We start from the raw sequence: 10977 nt of genomic DNA, 5'->3' as shown, positions 1-10977 counted from the left end.
TTTTCTGAGTTACCTACAGAGAACCCTTCCCAAATTCGTGACAGACAGAAATTTGTTTCTGCGCAATAATCCAAATCTAGTATGAACCTTGCTATCAAAGACTTTACTTGGCACAACAATGCAATAAAATAAGATAAGGAGAGGTTGCTACAGTAGTAACAACTTCCAAGACACAACAAAACAGTAGCAAAATAAAGACATGGGTTATCTCCCAAGAAGTGCTTTCTTTATAGCCATTAAGATGGGCTCAGCAATTTTAATGATGCACTCGCAAGAAATAAGAGTTGAAGCAAAAGAGAGCATCAAGAAGAAAATTCAAAACACATTTAAGTCTAACATGCTTCCATTGAAAAGGAATCTTGTACATAAACAAGTTCATGAAGCGCAAAGTAACAAGCACAGGAAGATAAAACCAGTGTAACTTCAAAATTCTCAACACAAAGAGAGGAAACTTAATATTATTAAGATGCATATAACCATGTTTCCCTCTCTCATAATAACTTTCAGTGGCATCATGAACAAACTCAACAATATAAGTATCACATAAAGCATTCTTATCATGAGCTATATGCATAAAATTATTACTCTCCACATAAGCATAATCAATTTTATTAGTTGTAGTGGGAGCAAATTCAACAAAGTAGCTATCATTATTATTCTCATCATCAAATATAGGAGGTATAGTATCATCATAATAAACTTTATCCTCCATAGTAGGCGGCACCAAAAGACCACTATCATTATAATCATCATATATGGGAGGCATATCATAATCAACATAAACTTTCTCCTCAATACCCGGAGGGCTAAAGAGATCATTTTCATCAAAACCGACCTCCCCAAGCTTAGAATTTTCTATATCATTATCAACAATGGTGTTCAAAGCGTTCATACTAATATCATTGCTACTAGCATGCAAATAAGGTTCCATAGGTTTTTTAATTTTCGCATTAAACCATTCATGTCTTGACTCAGGAAATAGTTTAAAAAGCTCACAGATGTTTTCCATTATGCCTTACTAGTGTAAACAAGAAACAAAAAGATGCAATTGCAGGATCTAAAGGAAATATCTTCGAGCACACACACAACGGTAACAGAAAAGTACTTAGTTACCTGGGACCAGAATGTGAGTGCCTTTTACCTTTCCTCCCCGGCAACGGCGCCAGAAAAAGTGCTTGATGTCTACGGGTGCTTCTATTCTTGTAGACAGTGTTGGGCCTCCAAGAGCAGAGGTTTGTAGAACAGCAGCAAGTTTCCCTTAAGTGGATCACCTAAGGTTTATCGAACTCAGGGAGGAAGAGGTCAAAGATATCCCTCTCGAGCAACCCTGCAATCACGATACAAGAAGTCTCTTGTGTCCCCAACACACCTAATACACTTGTCAGATGTATAGGTGCACTAGTTCGGCGAAGAGATAGTGAAATACAAGTAGTATGGATGTATATGAGTGGTAATAGCAATCTGAATAAGATATGGCAGCGAGTAAACATGCAACAGAACAGTAAGTAAATGGAGTTTCATTGCTTGGAAACAAGGCCTAGGGATCATACTTTCACTAGTGGACACTCTCAACATTGCAATCATAATGGGATATAAATAAGCACTTCACTATGCTATTCCGAATTACTCTCTGGCAAGATAACGAACTCTAATTCATCATGTAGGCAAACCTTAAAGATGTATTCCCAAGTACTAATGAACACCCCACGCTGTCACTTTGAGCATTCATAGGAGGTACTAACACACCACAATTTCATAGAGACATCCAACTCAAATCATAACTCAGTGAACAAGTATTCTGTGAAATACAGCCTAAGAGACCCTCACGGTGCACACACTGTCACCTTTACACACGTGGGACAAGGAGTCTCCGGAGATCACATAAGTAAAATCCACTTGAATAGCATAACGACATCTAGATTACAAAGCTCATCATATGGATCTCAATCATGCAAAGCAACTCATGAGATCATTGTATTGAAGTACATGGGAGAGAGATTAACCACATAGCTACCGGTACAGCCCTTAGCCTCGATGGAGAACTACTCCCTCCTCATGGGAGATAGCAGCGGTGATGAAGATGGCGGTGGTGTCGATGGAGATGCCTTCCGGGGGCACTTCCCCGTCCCGGCGGCGTGCCGGAACAGAGACTCCTGTCCCCCAGATCTTGGCTTCGCGATGGCGACGGCTCTGGAATGTTTCTCGTACCGTGGCTTTTCCGTATCGAAGATTTAGGTCAGGGACCTTTATATAGGCGAAGAGGCGGAGTCGGAAGGGTTACGGAGCCGCCACACAATAGGGTGGCACGGGCCCTAGCCTGGCCGCGCCAGCCCCTTGTGTGGGCCCCCTGTGGCTCTCCTCTGGTGGCTCTCGGGTGTTCTGGAAGCTTCGTGGAATTCTAAGATACTGGGCGTTGATTTCGTCCAATTCCGAGAATATTTCCTTACTAGGATTTGAAACAAAAAAACAGCAGAAAACAGGAACTGGCACTTCGGCATCTCGTTAATAGGTTAGTTCCGGAAAATGCATCAAAACGATATAAAGTGTGAACAAAACATGTAGGTATTGTCATAAAACTAGCATGGAACATAAGAAATTATAGATACGTTGGAGACGTATCACCCGCCTCACTAAAAACCTTTCAGCCCCACTCGGTGCCCTGAAAGGAAAAGAGTGCGTCTGAAAACTTGCGAGCTCTTCAAGTACAATGTATGCTTACATAGTTGATACTATATTGATCTCTAAGCGTAGAATCGCCATAGTTGCGCCACGTTCCACGGGTTTGCTTCATCCTTGCCCGTTTTCTTGTCCTTCAACCGATAAGCTCCTCCCGGAATATATTTGGTGATGATGTACGGTCCCAACCATGGAGATTCGAATTTCTCGTGTCCATCTTGTGTGAGTCGAAGGACTAGGTCGCCAACTTGAAAGAACCTAGGCCGCAAACATCGGCTGTGGTAGTTTTTGAGATTCTGCTGGTATGCGCTTACTCTTGATAATACTTCATCTCTTGCTTCGTCGAGTGCGTCAACGTCGTCCTCCCGCGCTTTCTGCGAAGTTTCCTCTTCATACTCCACCACTCTTGGGGAGTTGTGTTCTATTTCTATCGACAACAATGCTTCGGCTCCATGGACCAAGAAGAACGGTGTTTCTTGAGTTGTCGCGTTTGGCGTTGTTCGCAAGCTCTATGTGCGGCAGCTCATCGACCCATGTGTGTCGCACTTTCTCCAGCGGTGTTAATAGACGCTTCTTGATGCCATTGCAGATAAGCCCATTGGCTTTTTCGATTTGACCGTTGGTTTGCGGGTGCGCCACTGACGCAAACTGCAGCTTGATACCCGCACTTTCGCAGTAGTCTTTGAATTCTCGGGAGGTGAAATTACTGTCGTTGTATGTAACTATGCTGTTAGGAACGCCGAACCGAAAAACTATCCCCTTGATGAAGTTCACCGCAGATGTTGCATCTACCGACGTTACTGGTACTACTTCAATCCACTTGGTAAATTTTTCGACAGCTACGAGCAGATATATGTGTCCTCCTGGCCAGGACTTGTGTAACTTTCCCACCATATCGAGCCCCCATTGTGCAAACGGCCAAGAAAATGGTATCGGCATCAACTCTGCTGCCGGAGAGTGGGGTTTAGATGCAAATCTCTGGCACGCATTGCACGTGCGGACTATGTCTTTTGCATCTTCTATTGCTGTCAGCCAATAAAATCCTGCCCGAAAAGCTTTGGCCGCTATTGCTCAACTGCTTGCGTGGTGGCCACATGTTCCTTCGTGTATGTCCTTCAATATAACTCGCCCTTCTTCGGGTGTAACGCACCTCTGCAACACTCCTGAGTTGCTTCATTTGTATAGTCCTCCCTTGATCACGGTGAAGGCTTTGGATCGTCGGATGACTCGCCTTGCTTCGACCGGATCTTCGGGTATCTCTTTCTTTGTGATGTATGCCAGATAAACCTGCATCCAGGGAACTTGTATCATCATAACTTCCTCTGGTTCCTCCTCATCTTCCAATGTATGAGACTCAGGAGCTGCCGGAGCCCCCCGAATCTTTTTTGGACTTCTCCTTTTTCTTTGGTTGCTTCGGTACTTTTTTCGGCTTGGTTGATCTTTCACTTATCTCTTCCCAGAAGACTCCAGGTGGTATAGGGAGGCACTGCGAGCCGATGTTTGCCAAAACTTCGGCTTCATCGTTGCTGAGCCTGCTGATATGATTAACCTCACAACCATCGAAGGTTTTCTCGAGTTCATTGTACACCTCTTTTATGCCATCATGCTTTCATTGACTGCATCGCACTTGTTCATCACCTGTTGAGCCACCAGCTGGGAGTCGCCGAATATTTTTAAGCGAGTAGCGCCGCACGCCTTTGCCATCTTCATCCCGTGTATGAGGGCTTCATATTCTGCCTCGTTATTAGATGCATTGGGGAACGTCATCCGCAATATATACTTCATTTTGTCACCCTGCGGTGAAACAAGTACGACGCCTTCTCCAGCTCCTTCCAATCTCTTGGACCCGTCGAAGTTCATGTGTCGGGTACTCGACAAATCAGGGGCTCCCGTGTTTTGTAGTTCCATCCACTCTGCGAAAAAGTCTGGCAGGATCTGCGACTTGATCGCCTTTCTTTTTTCATATGTGATGTCCCGAGGGGAGAGCTCGATTCCCCATAGGGAGACACATCCCGTAGCTTTTGGGTTGTTCAATATGTTGGAGAGAGGGGCCTCATTGACCACTATTATCGGGTGCACCGAAAAATAGTGTCTTAGCTTCCGTGCAGACATGAAAACTCCGTAAGCTAGCTTCTGGTACTGCGGGTAACGTTGTTTGGACGGTGATAGGACTTCACTAAGGAAATATATTGGCCACTGCACCCCGTGAATCTTCCCTTCTTCTTCTCGCTCTACCCACGAGGACTGTGCTGACCACTTGAGGTGTGGCCGCAATGTATAACAGCAACGGTTCTTTTTCTTGGGGTGCCACCAGCACTGGTGGTGTCGAGATAGTCCGCTTCAGATGCTCAAAGGCTTTGTCTGCTTCTTCGTTCCACTCGAATTTTCCCCCTGCTTGATTAGCGCGTAGAAAGGCAACATTTTTTCTCCCAACCTGGCGACAAACCTGCTCAAAGCTGCGACACGTCCAGTCAGCTGCTGTATCTCCTTGAGCTTGGTTGGTTTTCTCACCGTTAGGATAGCCTGTATTTTCTCGGGATTGGCCTTGATTCCCCTGGCTGACACTAAGTATCCGAGGAGTTCTCCCGCAGGAACACCAAAGGAGCATTTTGTCGGGTTGAGTTTCAGAAGAAACTTGTCGAGGTTGTCGAAGGTTTCCTTGAGATCATCAATCAGGGATGACCTTTGCTTTGTTGTTATGACGACGTCGTCAATGTACACTTGGATGTTTTTTCCGATCTGCGTGGTCAGGCACTTCTGCATCATCCACTGATATGTGGCTCCCGCGTTTTTCAACCCGAAGGGCATTGTTCTATAACAGAACACACCATAAGGGGTTATGAAAGCTGTTTTGACTTCATCCTCTTCGTTCAGGCGGATCTGGTTGTAACCAGAATACACGTCGAGGAAGGAAAGACGTTCACAACCTGTCGTGGAATCGATAATTTGGTCGATCCTCGGGAGGGGAAAGTGATCCTTTGGACAATGTTTATTGAGATACGTGAAGTCAACGCACATGCGAAGGACTTCAGTGTTTTTCTTCGGGACCAGCACTGGGTTAGCGACCCATGTGGCTTCAGTGTGCAGCTCCTTGATGAAACCCGCTTCTTTGAGCCAACGAATCTCAGATAACATGGCTTTGCGGTTTGGCTCGGAGAATCGCCGCAAAGGTTGTCGAATTGGCCTGGCTCTTGGATCCAAATTAAGGGGGTGGTCGGCAAGTTCCCTGGGTACTCCTGGCATGTCAGCTGGACACCATGCAAAGATTTCCCAACGCTCACGGAGGAACTCGACAAGCGCGCTTTCCTATGCGCTGTCCAAGTTGGATGCGATAGCTGTCGCTTTTTTGGATCTGTCGGGTGGATCTGTACTTCCTTAGAGTTTTTGGAGGTGGCGAAATCTTGCTCCTGCAAGGATCTACCTCCGTTAGGCAATACGTCGTAGTTGGTGGTGAGCTTGGATGCTTCATACTCGGCCTGCATCCCGAAAGTTTCTGAGAGTTTGTGAAAATCTTTGTCGCATTTATCTACCAAGGCGAAGCTTCCTTTGACTGTGATTGGGCCCTTAGGTCCGGGGATTTTCCACATCAGGTATGTATAGTGCGGCACAGCCATGAATCTGGCGTATGTGGGTCTTCCCAAGAGAGCCTGGTACTGTGATGGGAAATCAATAACTTCAAACTCCAACTTCTCCTTCCTGAAATTTTCTCGGGTTCCAAACTGTACGTCGAGTGATATCTTTCCTAGAGGATGATTCGGCTTCTCAGGTGTGATGCCGTGGAAACGCGTATCCGTTGGCATCAGATTTGCCAGAGAGATATTCATCTTCCGCAATGTATCCGCGTACATGAGGTTTAGGCTTCTTCCTCCATCTATGAATATGCGAGAGACCTCAAATCCTGCGATTTCTGTTGGTAAGATCATAGCTGACTGCCCAGGTCGTTGAACTTGGGGTGGGTGATCCTCTTGGCTGAAGGTTATTGCCTGTCCCGACCAATTTAGGTACTCAGTGGTTGGTGGAGGCATTTTTCTGCCATGTATACCTGCCGAGAAATTAACTTTTGCGCCCTGTTTGAGAGTCTGCCCTTCTGTATCATTGACACCGCCCCCGTTGTGTTTATGAAATCTACATCATCGCCCTTAGGTGCCGCAAGTTGCAACTGATGTTGGTTTGCGCTGGTGACTGGAGGTGGTGGCGGCAGGTGAATTTCGCTCCTTGGCCCCTGCACATACCCCCTGTTTGCAGCTTGTGTATTGGTGTTCTCTGCGTATCTACGAAGAGCTTGAAAAGTTCGGCAGTCTGGAGATGACCCGACTGTCTCTTGCCCTCATTGTCGAGGTAAAAATGCATCTGGCATGACCCGTTCAGCAGATCCTCGGGTGATACGTTGTATGGCCTAGGGAACCTAGGCGGTTATTTTGCCTGCTGGAGCTCGGAGCATCTCGATGATCGTTGCGCTGGTCATTGCTCCGCTGGTAATCATCTCGATGATTTCCTCCACTATTTCCTCGGAAGCCAGTCGTCACTTGCCTGGGACCGTTGTAATCTATGTATGGCCGAAAACGTCGCCTATTTTGATTGTTGTTTCTGTTATATTATTCCTCGGGTGATCTCTGCCGTTTGTTATGAACGGCATCTTCTCCGTCGGCCCAGCAATTTGCTATCTCCATGAGATCGGCTATTGTTCTTGGGTTTGATCTTCCCAATTCCTCGATCAGATCTTTTCTTCGGATTCCTGCGATAAATGCGTGTATCGCTCTTTTGTTTGACACGTTTTCTGCCAAGTTTTTTATGATGCTCCACCTCTGGATATACAACCTCATTGACTCGTCCGACTTCTGCCTGCAGGTCCTTAGCTGCTCTATTGACGCGGGTTTCTTGCACGTGGAGTGGAAATTCTTCACGAACAAGTCCTCGAAGATTTCCCAGCTGTCGATGGATCCATCCGGTAATTTCTTCAACCAAGCTATTACGGCTCCGCTGAGATGAACCTGGATGCTTTGAATGGCCGTTGCTCTGGTTCCACCCATCAGCTTCACTGTCTCTAAGTAATCCACTATCCAATCCTCAGGATCTTGCAATCCATCAAATTTCTTGTAGTTATCAGGTAACTTGAAGCTAGAAGGCACTTTGGTCTTGCGAACTCGTTGGGTGAAGCAAGGGAGCCCGCATAAATCTTCCTCTCTAACTTCCGGTGAATGCCGACGTTGTCTTGTTCTATTTTGTCGGTCCCTCTCTTGTCGTGCTCTATCGACTCGTGCTTGCGTCACCGTATTTCTTGTGTCACCTTCTCGTGGAGGATCTCGCGCCACCGTGGTGGGTCGAGGACTGCTTCTTCATTGAGCACTTTCGGGCTGCGGTGTGCTTGAGCCTGCTAGCGTTGTTCTCATGACGCCAACTCCTGCCATAGCCATCTGATATAATGCTTTTCTAGGATCTCCGGGAGGTGGCTTGGATGCCAGTATAAAGGCATGAGTCGCCATATATCCTGTTTTCGGTGTTTTGGGGATGATGTGTCCTCTTGTATCTATCGACATAAAGGATAAGTCGAAGTTTTGGATCAAATTTTCGTGCTCGTTCTCGGGCATGTTCGCCAGTCGAGATCTTCCTCTTGCACGTGCCGCTCTGTGACTATCTCCCGAGATTCCTGATTGTCGACTCAGGGTGGCTCTGCGCGCACTTCATGCAAAGGCTGCAGCTCTTCTTTCGTCGAGTGCTATTCTTTGTTTTTCAAGCTCTCGTCCAGCGCGAGCGAGTCTATATTGATATGCTTGCAACTCTTCTGTTGTAGCTGTGGTGGTGATCGGCTCCGTGCCATCCATGGCTTTCTGAGCTCTGTCCCAAGCTGCTTGCGGAAGTTGTACTTTCTCGCGAGGTGTGGTCCCGACGTATTTATTTCCTGTTCCACGCGTGAGATCAGCGGGATCGATGTATGGATTACCCAAATCATGAAAAGCCTCTGACACTTCATCCTCTTGGCGACTTGATTGTAACTTTATTTTCCTCTTCAGGTCGGTGACACCGTCGTATAGATTGACGAAGACCTCCCAATTTTTTTTGGAACAAAGTCCGTTAAATAGAAGCCGTTGTTGGGGACAAAGAGGGACATCCGTTGTGGCCCTTATCCAAACGCATACGCATCCTGAATTTTCTTCTCGTCCGTTGCGCAACCTAGAGCTCGCTTTCTTTTCTTCCATTCCGCCACAATGGATCTCGATTTCTAGTCAGCACGTACAAGCTCGTAAAATTCATCCGTAGTTGTAACACTTTTGTGTGACAACCCGTATGTGTAGCATCATGTTGTAAACAATGAGGGGCCAAGTCAAAGGTAGAGCCACGCTTGCTGATACCCCATGACTCCATGAGGCCATGACGTGCATGGCATCTATCAAACCGAGTGCTTCCTCTCTCCAACCTATTTTTTCCCTACCTTCCCTTGTCTCTCGCTCCTCCCCACCGCATTCCTCTCGCGCGCAAACCATCCCCCGCCTCCCCCCTGCAACTAACACCTCTCTCCTCCTCTCTCCCCTCCAAGCTCCATTGCGATCTCCCACATTGTGCAGGGAGCTCTGAACACACGCAGAAATGGTGATCTCTCTCTCCCTCTCAATGCAGTTGCTCTTGATCAATCAATGTGCATGAGTTGAATTGTTGTAGGCAAACTCCGCGTCTGGTCTGGCGGTGCACGACGACTGCAAGATCAAGTTCTCGGACCTGAAGGCGAGGCGGAGCTTCAGGTTCATCGTGTTCAAGATAGACGAGAAGTCGATGGAGATCAAGGTGGAGCGGCTCGGGGAGACCAGCCACGGATACGAAGAGTTCACCAACAGCCTCCCAGCCGACGAGTGCCGCTACGCCGTCTACGATCTCGACTTTGTCACCGACGAGAACTGCCAGAAGAGCAAGATCTTCTTTTTCTCCTGGTACGTACGGACCTACTTAATTTCGTTGCATCGTTCGTGTTGTTGCCATTGTGCTTTCTCCCACATGCATCACCTATATCTCCCCTTTGTCCATCAATTTGTCATCAATCCGTTGTACGGTAGTGTACATTTGTTACCATTACTTCTGTTCATCGCGTATTAAAAATTATTGAATGTGAGGAGTATGTAAGTTTTTTTGTTCAAGAAATTGGATGCATGCATTCTAAAACAATAATAAGTAAATAGAAACAGGATAGATAAATCCATTTCAAGAAACTAATAAGAACTTCTATAACCACGATGACACTATATAAGGTTATGTTTGACAACACACTAATATCTTATGTATTGCATGTCTTCTAGAGAACAAAAGAAAAATGATATACAACGGGTTATCTCTTAGTGTTGACAACAAGTTTGTTCGTGAAAACTCTAAGAGATAACCCGTTGTATAAAACACAATCCAGGACTCTTACAATGATTATGTTTTGGAATGTAAAAAAAAACATACCTAAGAGATAACAGCATGTCTTCTAGAGAACAAAAAAAGTAGGTTATACCACGTCGTATTTTTCTTTGTTGACAAAAATTTTGTCTGTTACACAACCCGGAACTCTTGACAACAATTATTTTGGGCATTTAGATAAATGCCGCTCAAAATGTAAAATTCTGAAAGAAAGTCTATGCGTGGATGTTAACTTAGGCTTTGTGTATGCTATTTTGTTCAAAACATAAGAGGTGTGAACTATGCGAACAATACTCGGATCACATGATTATTTTACCATGCTCTTGTTTACTTAGATGGAGTAACGGGCATGTGGCAAACATCATTTGCATGTGGTCCCAAGAGACTGGGACTCATGTCACCTTGACAACATAAACAATTAAAATATCATTTCTAGTGCCATTTTAGTAGTCAATTTCCCAGATGCATGAAATTTGGCCGAATTATGTGCCTTGACATAAAAAGTGTATCATTTCCTTCTTCTACAATGTAGGTCTCCTGACACAGCAAGAACAAGGAGCAAGATGCTTTATGCGAGCTCCAAGGACAGGTTCAGGAGGGAGATGGACGGCATCCAATGCGAGATACAAGCCACCGATCCTAGCGAAATGAGCCTTGACATCATAAAAAGCCGAGCTCACTAATCAACCACAAGAACACATACACCAGCTTCACAGCATATAATCTATATATACACATGAGCCCATATCGGGGTCGTCTTCGACTCACGCTGTGCCATGGATTAATTGGGATATCTCTCGGTTAAAGTTACCGTTTAATTTGTTTTTGTTCCATCTGCTACATATTTCTTTTGGGGGTATGTTGTTTGAACAGTGGTGCGCATATCATTCCTTAATTCCATTGTTTATTTTC

The 10977-nt window shown here is 45.7% G+C and overlaps 1 protein-coding gene across 1 annotated transcript; it reads left to right on the top strand.

Moving 5' to 3' along the window:
- Nucleotides 1-9135: 9135 nt before the first annotated feature.
- On the top strand, nt 9136-10977 carry LOC127333691 (actin-depolymerizing factor 9). The gene is made up of 3 exons (XM_051360092.2): nt 9136-9264; nt 9334-9599; nt 10598-10977. Exons 1-3 carry the CDS (start codon nt 9262-9264, stop codon nt 10746-10748), a joined length of 420 nt encoding a protein of 139 aa, XP_051216052.1. The 5' UTR covers nt 9136-9261; the 3' UTR covers nt 10749-10977.

The sequence above is a fragment of the Lolium perenne genome, chromosome 2 (assembly GCF_019359855.2).
Source record: "Lolium perenne isolate Kyuss_39 chromosome 2, Kyuss_2.0, whole genome shotgun sequence".
In the NCBI taxonomy this organism is placed as follows: domain Eukaryota; kingdom Viridiplantae; phylum Streptophyta; class Magnoliopsida; order Poales; family Poaceae; genus Lolium; species Lolium perenne.
The sequence above is the reverse complement of the archived record's forward strand: the minus strand, read 5'-3'. Positions and strand labels throughout refer to the sequence as shown.

Coding starts and splice junctions, on each gene's coding strand:
- LOC127333691 (XM_051360092.2), top strand. Junction 9,600..10,597: donor AAGATCTTCTTTTTCTCCTG/GTACGTACGGAC, acceptor TCTACAATGTAG/GTCTCCTGACACAGCAAGAA.